Raw genomic sequence first — 15,301 nt, 5'->3', positions numbered from 1 at the left:
CTGCACAGAGATTAGACAGGAGTCCAGTCACTCTAATGGTCAGGGTTGTCCATCCAAGTCAGTCATAGATGTGGACTAGTCTGACACTCAATGAAAGTCATGTGGTTATCAGGGTAATTAAAAATTTAGGAAGATTTAAAAATTCAATTCTGGGGATTAGAGGTACCAGGTTGGGATGCAAAGGGGGCAATAATTGTGAAGGGGGGTCTCAAAATATATATAAAGAGATCATAGTGCATTGAACATGAGCTACTGCAGGATGAGGCATCTGCAAAATTGCAACCATCCTAGCTTCGTGGGGGGGCAGTGCAGCATAATGAGGGGGTGGAGGGTGGAGGGGGTGGAGGAAGGGTGAGGGGGTGGAAGAAAAGAACACAAACAAGGAAAAGAACATAGAGTTTCAGGGGTGCTGTCATTACCAGGCTTAATCTCTGTGCAAAATGTGACCTGCATCATCTACATACTCATGTGAATTATCAGTTTGCAATAGTAATGGAAAATACATTAGTACAATTTACATTAGTAATGCGATCTCACCTGGAGTGGGTGGAGTATGTGGTGTTTTTCTGTCTGAGCATGCAAGGTCTACTTGTGAGCAATGTGAAACCTTCAGTAACAATTTCATTGATCAAGCATGTTCACAGAATGAATTGATGACATCTCTAAAAAAGCACCCTGCACGTGAAATGCAGCAGTGTCCAAATTCCTGGAATAGAAATCCTGGTCACAAGCAATCTTGACCATATTACTAGTCATTATAAATTGAAAATAGTTACCCTTGTGAGGCAGAGATCATCGTTTAAAATTGGGAACTGTGGGCTACAATTCACAAAGGCACTCCAAAATCATGAGAGAACAGTGTTTATTTATTCTCACCTTGAACTGCATGTATTTGTTAACACGCTCTCATATACAATGCTACCATCCTTGGGTAATGTAGGGATTGGGGTCAGGATGTCAGTAATCATGTAGCATTAATAATCTCCGACTGTATATGAGTGATATGCTGTGATTCATTTCTTGGAATTAAGTCTCTATGTCAAAGGTCCATTTATGCCCTCCTTGTCAGAGTCCAAGTCCTATTGCATGGAGGATTATGTTAAACAGTCAAGTGCCTAAGGCCTTACAAAGATGTAGCTGGGAGACAATGGCTACCCTCTGCTACCATGGTTGATATCTCTGTTCTGCCAATCCTTGACTGAGGAATAGCATTAATATGTGCAGTCCATTTTTCAACACTACTATCTTTATGCAGATGATAGGTCTTCTAATGATGACGTTCTGATCCTTGGATCATTCTGTGGGACCCTGTCAGTGCACTCCAGACAAACTGTGCATATTAATCCTTTCATGCTGTGCCAGATATAACTAGAGTAGGCAAAGATGGGCTGTGATGAATGCTGAAGTGCTGGGAGAGCGGCACAAGTGTTCTGAGGAGGAAGAAATGGTCATCAAGCAGTAAGAACATCACCTTTTGCATGATGTACCTCTGCAGTGTCAGGTAAAACAAAATAGACAGGATGTAATTGACACCCAAATCCAATAGATGTGAGCAGGCTGCTGTGATTATTCATTGACTATTGCTGCATGAAAGTCAAGCATTCTATTTGTGTTCCTAGAAGCAATTGCAGCTTATAATTTGCTTTCATATACTGTTCATTGTTTTGGAACTTTGGAGAAAAAAAGTCAAAAACAATGGCACTTTTAAAAGGGAGAGGCACAGACGAAGGCAGCACATGGTCTGTGCAGGAGAGAGAAAGAGAAAGAAACCCACACTGCTAACTGACACAGCAGTGAACCTGCACAGTTACTGCCTTTGCTGTTGAATTCATGTATCGATGGACATGGGAGTGCATCTGGGAAAATTATCAAACAGTGAAATTCACAACTAATCTTGGAGGAACCTGTTTGGGAGACGCCACAACACAGAAACAGATAAGTAAATAGTTTTAATGTGGCCTTGCTGTAAATCTACAGTCGTGAGTAGAGTGGGTTCTTTCTTGATTATATGTTTATTGAGATATGTCTCTTGATAAAACTTGAAAATGTAAGCCATAAGTATTAGGTTACCCTGGAGCAGTGTTTTGTAGAGGAGTAACACCACACTTTTTTTTGGGTCTGCAGACTGGAAGAAGCAAATATAACCCTTAGTAGAGTGATATAGTCTTTTTGTTGGATGTGGGAGTCTAGGGAGAGTTTATGTTTTACTGAGGATTATAACTGCAATAAATGCTGTTGGTTGCAAATCCTATCAGATCGAATGGATCAGTTGGAGTGACAGAGGCAATGTGGAATTTACAAGAGCAAGGGGGTGTGATGGATGGCAGTTATAGGAAGGGAAAAAAGTTGCAGATACAGTCACATAAATGGGTTAACTCCAGGAAAGGTAAGAGAGGTAGGCAGGTAATGCAGGCATCTTCTGTGGCTATCCTCATTTCAAATAAGTATGCTGTTTCAGAAAATGTAGGGAGTGACGGATTCTCAGGGGAATGTAGCACGAACAGTTAAGTTTCTGATATCGAGACTGGCTCTAATGCAATGTGGGGTAAATTGGGTTCCAAGAAATCAATTGTGTTAGGGGACCCTCTAGTCCGAAGCACAGATAGATGTTTCAGTGGCCAGCAGTGAAAAATCAGAATGATGTGTTGTCTCCCTGGTGCCAGGATAAAGGATGTCTCAGAGAGAATGTTCTCAAGGGGGAGAGGGAACAGCAGGAGGTCATTGTACACTTTGGAACCAGTGTCATAGGAAGGGAAAAGGATGAGATTCTGAAGGGAGAATAAAGAGACGTAGGCAGGAATTTAAAAAGGAGCTCCTTGAGAGTAGTAATATCTGAATTACTCCCAGTGGTATGAGCTAGTGATAGTAGGAATAAGAGGATAGAGCAGATGAATGCATGGCTGAGGAGCTGGTGTATGGGAGAAGGATTCACATTTTTGGATCATTGGAATCTCTTCTGGGGTAGAAGTGACCTATACAAGAAGGACAGATTGCACCTGAATTGGAAGGGGACTAATATACTGGCAGGGAGATTTGCAAGAGCTGCTTGGGAGGATTTAAATGAGTAAGGTGAGTAAATGAAAAAAGAAGTGAGCCAAACTCTCAGGGCAGGCAGGAGTAAAGCAGAGAACAAGGCAGGACTGACAAATTAAACTGCATTTATTTCAATGCAAGAGGTTTAACAATGAAGGCAGATGAATTCAGGGCATAGTTAGGAACATGGGACTGCGATATCATAGCAATTACAGAAACATGGCTCAGGGATGGACAGGACTGGCAACTTAATGTTCCAGGATACAAATGCTACAGCAAGGATAGAAAGGGAGGCAAGAGAGGAGGGGGAGTGGCACTTTTCGAAAGGGTTGCATTACAGCTGCATTGAGGGAGGATATTCCCAGAAATATATCCAGGAAAGTTATTTGGGTGGAACTAAGAAATAAGAAAGGGATGATCACCTTATTGGGATTGTAATATAGACCCCCCTAATAGTGAGAGGGAAATTGAGAAGCAACGTTTAAGGAAATTTCAGTTTTCTGTAAGAATAATAGGTGGTTTAGGTAGGGGCTTTTAACCTTCCAAACATCGACTGGGACTGCCATAGTGTTCAAGGTTTAGATGAAGAGGAATTTGTTAAGTGTGTACAAGAAGATTTTCTGATTCAGTATGTGGATATACCTACTGGAGAAGGTACAAAACTACTATTGGGAAATAAGGCAGGGCAGGTGACTGAGGTGTCAGTGGGGGAAAACTTTGGGGCCAGCGACCATAATTCTATTAGTTTTGAAATAGTGATGTAAAAGGATAGACCACTCTCAAAGCTAAAGTTCTAAATTGGAGAAAGGCTCATTTTGACGGTATGAGGCAAGAACTTTCAAGAGCTGATTAGGTGCAGATGTACGCAGGTAAAGGGATGGCTGGAAAATGGGAAGCCTTCAGAAATGAGATAAAAGTCCAGAGCCAGTATATTTCAGTTAGGGTGAAAGGAAAGGCTGGTAGGTATAGGGAATGCTGGATGACCAAAGAAATTGAGAGTTTGGTTAAGAAAAAGAAGGAAGCATATGTCAGGTATTAACAAGAGAGATCAAATGAATCCTTGGAGGAGTATACTTAATCAGGAGGGCAAAAAAGAGACATGAGGTAGCTTTGGCAAATAGGGTTAATGAGAATCCAAATGGTTTTACAAATACCTTAAGGACAAAAGGGTAACCAGGGAAAAACAGGGCCCCTCAAAGATCAGCAAGATGGTCTTTGTGCGGAGCTGCAGGAGATGGGGGAGATACTAAATGAGTATTTTGCGTCAGTGTTTACTGTGGAAAAGGACATGGAAGATATAGAATGCAGGGAAATAGATGGTGACATCTTGAAAAATGTCCATATTACAGAGGAGGAAATGCTGGATGTCTTGAAACTCATAAAAGTGCAAATATTTCCAAGACCAGATCAAGTATATCCTAGAACTCTGTGGGAAGCTAAGGAAATGATTTTTGGACCTCTTGCTGAGATATTTGTTTCACCGATAGTCACAGGTGAGGTGCTGGAAGTCTGGAGATTGACTAACGTGGTGCCATTGTTTAAGAAAGATGGTAAGGACAAGCCAGGGAACTACAGACCAATGAACCTGATGTTGGAGGAAATCCTGAGGGACAGGATTAGATTAGATTAGATTACTTACAGTGTGGAAACAGGCCCTTCGGCCCAACAAGTCCACACTGACCCGCCGAAGCGCAACCCACCTATACCCCTAACCTAACACCACGGGCAATTTGGCATGGCAAATTCACCTGACCTGCACATCTTTGGACTGTGGGAGGAAACCAGAGCACCCAGAGGAAACCCACGTAGACAATGTGCAAACTCCACACAGTCAGTCGTCTGAGGCGGGAATTGAACCCGGGTCTCTGGCGCTGTGAGGCAGCAGTGCTAGCCACTGTGCCACCGTGCCGCGCTAGATGTACATGTATTTGGAAAGGCAAGATTAGCGACAGTCACCATGGCTTTGTGCATGGGAAATCATGTCTCACAAACTTGGTTGAGTTTTTTGAAGAAGTAACAAAGAGGTTTGATGAGGGCAGAGTGGTGAACATGACCCATATGGACTTCAGTAAGGCCTTTGTCAAGGTTCCCCATCGGAGACTAGTTAGCAAGGTTAGATCTCATGAAATACAGGGAGAACTAACCATTTGGATACAGAACTGGCTCACAGGTAGAAGACAGAGGGTGGTGGTGGAGGGTTAGTTTTGAGACTGGAGGCCTGTGCTCAGTGGAGTGCCACAAGAATTGGTGCTGAGTCCACTACTTTTCATCATTTATATAAATGATTTGGATGTGAGCATGAGGGGTTATGGTTAGTAAGCTTGCAGATGACACCAAAATTTGAGGAGTAGTGGGTGTGGAGCGAAGAAGATTATATCAGATTACAACAGGATCTTGATCAGATGGGCCAGCAGGCTGAGGAGTGGCAGACAGAGTTTAATTTAGATAAATGCAAGGTGCTGATTTTATAAAGGCCAATCAGGGCAGGAGTTATACACTGAATGTAAGGTCCTATGGAGTGTTGCTGAACAAAGAGACCTTTGAGTGTAGGTTCGTAGCTCCTTGAAAATAGAGTCACAGGTGGACATGATAGTGAAGAAAGTGTTTGGTGTGCTTTCCTTCATTGGTCAGGGTATTGAGTACAGGAGTTAGGAGGTCATGTTGCGGTGTACAGGACATTGGTTCGGCCACTTTTGGAATATTGCATGCAATTCTGGTCTCCTTGCTATTGGAAGGATGTTGTGAAACTTGAAAGGGTTCAGAAAAGATTTACAAGGATGTTGCCAGGGTTGGAGGATTTGGGCTACAGGTAGAGGTTGAATAGGCTAGGGCTGTTTTCCCTGGAGTGTTGGAGGCTGAGAGGTGACCTTATGGAGGTTTATAAAATGATGAGGGGCATGGAGAGGCTAAATCGACAAGGTCTTTTCCCTGAGGTGGGGGAGTCCAGAACTAGAGGACATAGGTTTAGGGCAAGAGGGGAAAGATATAAAAGTGACCTAAATGGCAACTTTTTCACACAGAGGGTGGTGTGCATGTGGAATGGGCTGCCAGAGGAAGTGGTGGAGGCTGGTACAATTGCAACATTTAAAAGGCGTCTGGATGGGTATATGAATAGGAAGGGTTTGGAGGGATATGGGTCGGGTCCTGGCAGGTGGGATGAGATTGGGGTGGGATATCTGGTTGACATGGATAAAAGGGTCTGTTTCCATGCTGTACGTCTCTCTGACTCTATGTCTTTATATACTATTGTTCAATAAAAATGAACATGTTCAATCATTTGGAAACTTTCCAGTTTGTGATACTCCCACATTAAACAATGAAGAGATGTTAAGCTGCATTAGGTCATGTTTTTATATGTCGATCTAAAACCAATTGTCTATTGCAGAATATGCCTGGTCTGGTACCAAGAATGCATTGCAGAAAGCTATGTCTCAACCAGATGAGAAAACTGAGCTTATTACACCTAAAAAGTTAAATAATCCTATGAAAGATTCTAAGAGTTATCGAGATCTCCATCGCGAATTAGTATTTATTCAAAAGAGGTGAGTCATGGTATATAGAATGATTTTCAAAATACAGCTCCTTGTGGAATTTGTAAACCTTTTTGTTCGAAAGATGTTCTTCCATTTCAAACTTGGTAAGATTAGAACACTTACCTTTGTCCTCTGACACAAATTCTAAATCATTACAATTGACTTCATCTCCTTCCCTAGTCACTTTAACGTTGAATCATAGAGTCACACAGCTCAGAAACAGACCCTTTAGTCCAACTCGTCCATGCTGACCAAGTTTCCCAAACTAAACTGGCCTCATTTGCGCGCATTTGCCCGCATATTCCTCTAAACCTTTCTGATTCATGTACTTGTCCAATGTATTTTAAATTTTGTAACTGTATCTGCAGCTATCACACCCTCTGGTAGTTCATTCCACATATAAACCATTCTGTGTGTGAAAAGGTTGTCCCTCATCAGTTTCAAAGGTGAGAACTTTATTTTTACTGCTGATTAGGGGAACTACCCATAGCTTGAAAAGGTTTTAGATTTCAGTTTGACGGGTTGGTAGAAGTCTTGGCTGAGGATAGATGCATAAAACAGTTGTACCTAGAAAGGGTAATAGTTTAGAAGGTTATGAAAAAGGTTAAATCTAAATTCCTCCTGCTGAGGGAAAGTTCCACACCAGGAGTGTTTGGATAACACCTTGAAATTGTTATTTAAAGCTGAGAGAGTCAAAGTTGTTTTTGTATAAATGCTCAAGGTCGAGACAATCAGATACTCAAGACCATCGTACTCAAGGCACAGTGAAGTCAATCCCAATGTGTGATAAAGGAGAAAATACTTTCCCTGGTATTTTGTGACTGTAAAGGGGTGCTGTTGGGATTAATGGTGTTATATTTTACTTTGTTTTGCAACTCTGCAGCCTTCAGGACTCTATTATGTTCAATATTTTTAGGGTGTGAAGACCTCCTTCCATACCCTTTACCCACCCTAAACCCCAGGCCCTGTCATGACATGGGCTCCTTTCAGCACAGCCAACCCACTTTCACCTACTCAGTGTTCCCATTATCAGTTTTTCTCCTTCCCTGGCTTACTATCAACAATCCCCTTATGTGCCTAACTGTCTTTCTCTCTCTGAGCTTCATTTTCATCTATCTACTCACTCCTTCCCACCCAAACCTGTCACAACTTTTCATATCAGTTATCAGTTTTAAAGAGTTACTAAACTCGAAACATTAATTCTGCTTTATAATTAAAAGTAGATATTTATAACTACTTCAACCACATCTGCCAATCCTAACGCACTACTGTGGAAGATAGTCAGTGGACTCTGAAGGCATTTTGCAAGTAGAGACAATTTCTTCACTTTCCTTATAAATTTTGGGCATCTGGTCATAAAGATAAAATCAGACAAGACCTACCCTTTGTTATATACATTATATTTGCTTCCAAGTGATTCAACTTTCCAATTATTCCAATTACAACACACTTTTTTTAGTACAGGAAAGATCCTTCCTTATTTAAAATCTATTAGAAATACCCAACGTTCACCAATTCGTTTAAGAGTCCATTGCAATTTAAAAAGCAATTTTCAATCAGGTATCCTAGATTATTCTTCATTCATCCCCCAGTTGTGCCCCCTCAGATAATAAGTTCATTAGGGACAAAGTTTCACTTGCCTGCTTCACATTGGATATAAAGTCAATTCAACAAGCCAGAGGGTCTAAGAGTTTTACAGCATAGGGTTAGACATATCATATCTACAATGGTCATCAAGTATCTATCTCCTAGCATAGAGGTTTCCAGTACTTGGCCAGCAGCCTTATATATTATGGCAGTTCAAGTGTTCAACTAAATACTTAACTGTTGTGATGGTTCTCTCTTCACCATTTCCAGCACAGTTGCAGACATATCACTCTTGGCGAAAATTCCTTCTCAATCAACTGCCCCAAATCTTAATTCTATACCCCGGTTATTAACACCACTACTAAATAAAAGGGAGGGGATTTCTTTTTAACTACCCAATCTGTCTCCCTCAAAGTTGTACACTCATTCAGGTTTCCTTCCTGAACTTCTCAGCTCTAAAGAAAGCTTTCTTGGTAGCTATTTAGCATCTTTAACAGTAGATTGCAGTTTACGTTCATCTTTAAAGTTTTGTTCCTTCCTCTCCAACTACAGTGTCCACATTTGTGTCAGTGTACAATGTTAGATGCACAATGTCTCTTTCCAAGTGGCATGTCTAATCTTTTGAATTATTTCTGTACAATCAAATTCAGCTGGAAGTTTACTATTTTGAAAATTGATTTTCCTTTCTATTCAGAACATTTTGACCGTTGTTTCTATTGGTCTGCATGTTTTTGAAGGCATTGCACTTACCGGCAATTAATTTATCTATTATGAGCACCCTCCAGTATAATAGTGATGCTTATTTCTTGTAGTCTTTAAAGTGTATTGGTTTGAAGTAGCAAACAAGAGCCCAGTTCCTTCCTCAATTCAAAAGAAGCAAGTCAAGAATATATGTCTTGCTCTTCCCTACAACACTTGACATATATTTAGCTGGCAAGCAGGGGTTACAGGGAAAGATAGAGAGACAGAGAGAGAGATGGTATTCTTGACTAATTTACTAGATGATGCAGTCAGTATGAAAGAAACAGCTAAAAAACCAAAAGATGGGCCTCAAAGATCACATGAAGATCACATTTCAATTTTATTGTCTGCCCTGCTCCCCTATATTAAAATAGTTAATCGATAAAGAAAAAAAGTCATCATTTCCCCCCAAGTGACTTCCTCCAATAACTTGTGTTTTAAAGAGATATTTTAAAAACTGGAATTATTCGTGCTGAATCAGAATTATCAGTCAAATGATCACAACATGCCAGCAACTTGCTGGATTTGCAAAAGGCATGGAGAAATAACATCATTAAATAAGAGCCATGTATAAAATGTGAAAGATTACTCAAACTGTGTCGTAAAATGTTAACAGCTAATTGGTAAAGGTCTTGGGGCATACCATGTATAAAAAAATGTTATTGATATACAGATCCAGAAAACACAGCATGCTTTACCACAAATACCTACTGAGACACCAGCTTTTAAAAAGACAACTAAGTATTTCAAATATAAAACATACAAGATCATGCTCATTCAAATCCATTGATCTATTACTATGCTGCAGCATAAATAATTTAGTTTTTTACCTGGGAGGTATAAAATCTCAGATAACTATTTGCCAAAGGGAAAAGTTAACTTAAGGGATGACAGAAAAATTTTATGTCAAAAAAATTAATCTAAAAATAAGTACACTACCTTTAGACCACATTTCCTTCTTAGCCAAATTGTGACTACAGCACATTCTTAATCTGAAGTGCTGAAAATTAAACTTAAACAATAGAATTAAACTCAGTCAGGAGTTTACAAACCTTCACAAGGCATATATACATATGCTTTATTAATTAAGTTCTAAAGCTAATACGAATGGTTTACATAAAAGCAAAATGATCCACTCCCAAAACTGAACGCAATTTTGTGGATAGAAATCAGTCATAGTTTAATGAATGTTATTAAACACAACTTCAAGACTAACCTAAGTTTGCTTCATGTGGTTCCCATAAACAGCTCTAACTACATGCAGCTTTGTCACATAAATTCTAAAATGTAGCCGCAATCTGCCAGATAAGTGCTCCATTGAACCAAACAGTTTGCAACCTACAGTATTGCTGAAGATAGGGACTTATTGTCAAAGCTTTTCACCTTCCACTCATCAGGTCAGATGCAAGACCAAATTTCAAAGTGCTTCAGCCATTTTGCTGATGAAACATTCATCCATGTCTTTGTCACCTCCAATCTCAGTTATTCTAATGCTCTCCTAGTCAGTATCCAAACTGTGTAAACCATAATTCGTCAAAAACTACTGTCCATAGCTCAATCAGCACTTTGTCCTCGAGAAGTTCTGTTCCCCAGTATCATTCCAATTTAAGATTCTCATCCTTGTATTCATTCATTTTATGGCAACACCAAGATTTTCACATCATTCAGCTCTGCAAAGCCTCCAGAGTTCTGTGTTCCTTGATTTTGATAGTTAATGCCTTCTTTCCTTCACTGATATCCATTCCTTCACCTATGAAGGCCCCTAGCTCTAGTAGAAGTTTTCAAAGTAATGAGGGGCTGGATAGAGTAGATAGGGAGAAACTATTCCTGCTCATAAAAGGATCATGTGCAAAAAGACACAGATTTAAAGTAATTTGCAAAAGAAGCAAGAGTAAAATGAGAATAAAACTTTTCCACACCACGAGGTGAGAGGGGGAAGATTTAAAAGGGACCTAAGGGACAACATGTTCATTCAGAGGGTGGTGAGTGTATGGAATGAGCTGCTAGAGGAGTTGGTGGAGGCTGGTAAAATTACAACATTTAAAACAGGTCTGGATGGGTGCATGAGTAGGAAGGGCTTGAAAGGATATGGGCCAAATGCTGGCAAATAGGACTGGATTAATTTAGGATATCTGGTTGGCATGGACAAGTTGGACCAAAGGATTTGATTCCATTCTGAACATCTCTATGACTCTATGACTTGTTACATGCTGGATTGAATGGCCTGGAAATGTGGTGAAGGAATGTTCAATTCAAGCATTCAAGATGGTATTGGATAGTTACTTGAATAGAAGCAATGTACAAGGGTATTGAGAAAAGACAGAAAAATGATTCTAAATCATAATGTTCACTTGGAGAGCTAGTGCAAACACAATGCAATTGAATGGCTTTTTTCAGTACTGAAACAGCTTTGTGATTAATATTATGCACAATGTTCAGGATGCACCCTCTGATATGAATTTACGTTATTATAATACTGTGTTTCAATTAAACTCACAAGCTTGAAAATTAAAGCTCACTAATCCGTAATTTTTAACTATAGTGATAAACTGTGTTGCAAAAATTTGGCAAATAGTTTGTAGCTTTTTTAAAAGATATTTTCTGGAGGGGTAAATGTGCTTTTTCAACATCCAATATCTACATAAAATTTTAAAAGCAAACAGCTAAAGAATTCAGTTGGATAGATATTTGAGATTGGTGGTGAAAATTCATAGGAAGGGTCCATACATCTTGTAGCACAATGATTTGTTTAAGTATCTTTAGTGGTTCCTTGCCTGTCAAGAAAGAAACTGGTTATCACTGATCTATATAACTAATATTAATTTTGCAGAACAAAGTTGCTAATCAACCATAAAAATTGAATTGACATAAAAGTAACACTTGGAAACATAAAGCCAGTGGTGAAATACAGTGCACAACTGCCTGGTAGCAGTGTTTATCTAACTGATCATCGAGTGCAACTGGGTGCGGTTCCGGTGAATTGGTGAATCATCTAAGAGTAAAATAAATTTATAATGTGCAAGCGTGTTACTATTGAGCAGTGCTGCTGGCAAGTATGAATTATGTGCTCATTGTTTTATATTGATTACCATTTAAATGCCCTTCTTAACAGAATAGGAGAACTTAACAGCTTTAAATTGTAATTTGAATTTGAATTAACAAATTAGACTTTGGATTTTTATGGACCATTTACATGTAAAATGCTGTAGAAGAAAAGACTATATTAGACAATCTCTCCCTTTTCCTTCTCCTAGAGGTGTTGTTCTACAAAATAAACCTGAACTACAACAGGTGATGGAACAACGAAAATATAACTTACTGAGAGAGCAGGAAAAAGCTAAGCAAACAAAAACAGATTTTGAGGAGGTGCTAAAGAAAAAATATCAGAAACTAGAGCAGGTATGCTTTGATCTGATCTCATTAGTCCACCATCAACCACAGTTTCAATGATAACATTGTCCAATAGAATTTGGTGACAAACACCAATGTGGCTACAATGACACAGATTTACAGACATGCATACATTTTGTTAGAAAACATCTTGTGTGCACTCATACAATGCAGGCAACTGTATCGCACATGCATATGTTAACTTTGCAAATATTGGCCATCATTTACTAAACTGGCCATATCTCAAGTCAAAGTGATATGGTCCACTAACTGTGTTGGTTCAGCAAGAGTTTTCGAATCATGCTCACTTTTATGGTTTAAAAACAATAATAAACATTTGTAAAAATTTTTAGTATTAAAATACGTTTAATTTACTATAGTGTGCACTGTTATATTTGATGATTTGTGATGTTTATTGGAAACATGAAGCATAGCCCATCCAGTGCAGTTTCAAATGCCCATTCCAAATTGAATCTGTTACATCCAGGCACCTGCCAACATTCCCCAATTTATTATGATTCCTCAAATTGTCAACCTCCTGGGTGAGGCTGGGATGAACTAACTCCCCTTTATTCACTCATTCTCTCAGTTGGTTGCAACAAGCTTAATTTAAAAATTGATTCCTTCTCTTGCAGTTATCATTCTCCTGGACACAGGTTACTTGGCCTCATCTTTCGTCTCTGCATGATACTTTTCATCCCTATCCCAGCACTTCTGCCTCTCACATGGGTGCTATCACTCGTTCCAACTCTAGCCTTTCCAGTTGGTTTGGGATGGTTCGGAAAAGTTCTCTTCTAGAATAGGGGTTTGTGGATCAGCTCATAATTATCTGCCAGAGTTGCTGCCTGTCTGAATCCAGTGAATCTGTTTCACAATGCATCCTTATTGGGATTTTCCTCAAAAATAAATAGTTCACTTTGCTTTTCATAAGTGTCCATTGTCACTGGTCAAAAACAACGTGATTAAGCTTTTCCAATTTCAGGTACATCTAATCAAACCATTGCCTGAGGGTATGGAACTTTTGATGGCATGTCTCCAGCACTAATTAGGGTGCACTTAAGATTGCTTTTTTTTTAACTGCATCATAATCAATGGCACTATTCTCAGGAAAAGGGAGCAAAGCTTTTGTGCTTTCCTGAGAGATCACACTGCAGAAATCATGTTGAAATGACCACTTTAGCTGCATTGCTACTTGCTTGAAGAGATCAAAGAAGCTTCTACCTCTGTCTCATCAAACTTATGAATTCTGTGTGCAAACCAAGTTGTTTTCACCCTCAAGTCTGAGCAATCCATACTCATGAGATATTATAAAGGGGGCCGAATGGTATTAATGCTAGATTGTTAATCCAGAGATCCAGGTAATGTTCTGGGGACCCGAATTCAAATCCGGCTAAGGAGAGTTTGAATTCCATAAAAGAAATCTAAAATTAAGTGTCTAATGATGACCATGAATTCATTGTTGATTTTCAGATAAACCCATCAGGTTCACTTATCCTTTAGAGAAGGAAATGTCATCTTTACCTGATTTGGACTTACATGTGACACCAGACCCACAGTGATGTGGTTGACTCTTAACTGTCCTCTGGGTAATTAAGGATGGGCAACAAATGCTGGCCTAGCCAGTGACACCCTCATCCCGTGAATCATAGAATCCCTACAGTGTGGAAATATGCCCTTCAACCCAACAAATCCACACTGACCCTCTGAAGAGTAAACCACCACACCCATTCCCCTACTATCTTATATTTATCCCTGACCAATCCCCAAACTGACACATCCCTGAACACCAGGGGCAATTTAGCATAGCCAATTCACCTAACATACACATCTTTAGACTGTGGGAGGAAACCGGAGCACTCAGGAAACCCACACAGACAGGGGGAGAACACGCAAACTCCACGCAGACCATTACCCAAAGCTGGGATCGAACCCTGGTCGCTGACGTTCCGAGGCAGCAGTACTAACTAGTGAGCTACTGTGCTGCCCACTGAATAAATAAAAAGAAATTCTAGAGTTCTTGTCTTTCAGTTTCAGCTGTCTTAGTTCAAACTCCCTTTCCTGCCACTTTCCTTAAATTCTCTCTTCCTCCTTGTTTTTTCCCCATTTCTGTTTTTCCTTTTTGCCTTTCTTTTTCCTTTTCTTTTTCGTGAAATTCTGATTGCTATTTCTCCAATTTTAATCTTTCTGTTTCACTGTCACCATCATCTTTTAAAATTTTGGGTTTTCTGGCTCAGGTGAAATCCTAATCCCAAATGCTGTACAAAATGCTTTAACTGTTCAAGGAACAGAATCTTTGATTCTTCAGAAGTTACGTTCGCTAATTCTACTCAAGAGTTCTTACATCGATTGCAGACAATTCTATGCTGTGGCAGTGCAAACTGAAGACAACTTTTTGCATTAAAAAAAATTTACAAAGTAACAATGTGCACACTCTAATGTTGTTGTTCACATGTCGGTCTAAATCCCAGAGACCACCACAATTTGTACCTCCAGAGCTGACTGAGGCCCCCAGTTTGTAATGGTTTGAGGCAGGACACCCTAAATTGTTAATTTCTCAGGTGAGGAGGAATGAAGTGGCTCAACCTGTCCCCCTAGTTGGATACAACAAGGTCAATATAAAAAAGATTCCTTTCTTTGTGTATGCCTTTCTCCAGCCAAATGAATTTAAAAATAATCAATTTAATCAGGCTTTCTTGAGTTAATGAAGATTGTGCTAATTGGTTACTAAACATAAAAAGAATTAATAGCACAACACAGATTAGAACTAACTGATAAAAGATAAAACTTACAAAAACAGATTTACAGATCAACTTCTGAATTGTTTGTGAAGACAGTAGAATGCTGAGACTATTGCAGTGGAGGTTATTGGTAATCTTTACTTTGGAATTTGACTATTTGATTTCAAAATCCTTAGTTTCGTAGATTAGCTGCAATCCCTTCAACCAGTATTAAATTCCACCATTCAGAGTGAAATATTTGTCCTTTTTCCTGTTTGTCTAGTTTACTAGCTAGTTGGC

General features: G+C 39.4%; 2 protein-coding genes and 1 long non-coding RNA gene across 8 annotated transcripts in view; 2 read left to right on the top strand and 1 right to left on the bottom strand.

Moving 5' to 3' along the window:
• LOC140467292 (protein FAM107B-like) overlaps nucleotides 1–13,137 on the top strand; it is a 29,066-nt gene extending 15,929 nt beyond the window's left edge. For both annotated transcript variants that reach the window (XM_072563557.1, XM_072563556.1), the window contains exons 2-4: nucleotides 6,419–6,575; nucleotides 12,149–12,293; nucleotides 12,920–13,137. In XM_072563557.1, the coding sequence (XP_072419658.1) occupies nucleotides 6,460–6,575; nucleotides 12,149–12,293; nucleotides 12,920–13,087 (429 nt within the window). In that variant the 5' untranslated portion in view covers nucleotides 6,419–6,459 and the 3' untranslated portion in view covers nucleotides 13,088–13,137. The remainder of the gene's footprint in view (nucleotides 1–6,418; nucleotides 6,576–12,148; nucleotides 12,294–12,919) is intronic.
• Nucleotides 1–15,301, bottom strand: part of LOC140467293 (uncharacterized) — an 84,224-nt gene that overhangs the window by 8,055 nt on the left and 60,868 nt on the right. The window lies entirely within an intron of this gene.
• gpr25 (G protein-coupled receptor 25) overlaps nucleotides 1–15,301 on the top strand; it is an 87,685-nt gene that overhangs the window by 39,955 nt on the left and 32,429 nt on the right. The window lies entirely within an intron of this gene.

This window comes from Chiloscyllium punctatum, chromosome 45, assembly GCF_047496795.1.
Source record: "Chiloscyllium punctatum isolate Juve2018m chromosome 45, sChiPun1.3, whole genome shotgun sequence".
Taxonomy (NCBI): Eukaryota; Metazoa; Chordata; class Chondrichthyes; order Orectolobiformes; family Hemiscylliidae; genus Chiloscyllium; species Chiloscyllium punctatum.
Note: the sequence above shows the minus strand (reverse complement) of the source record. Positions and strands in the feature narration are given on the sequence as shown.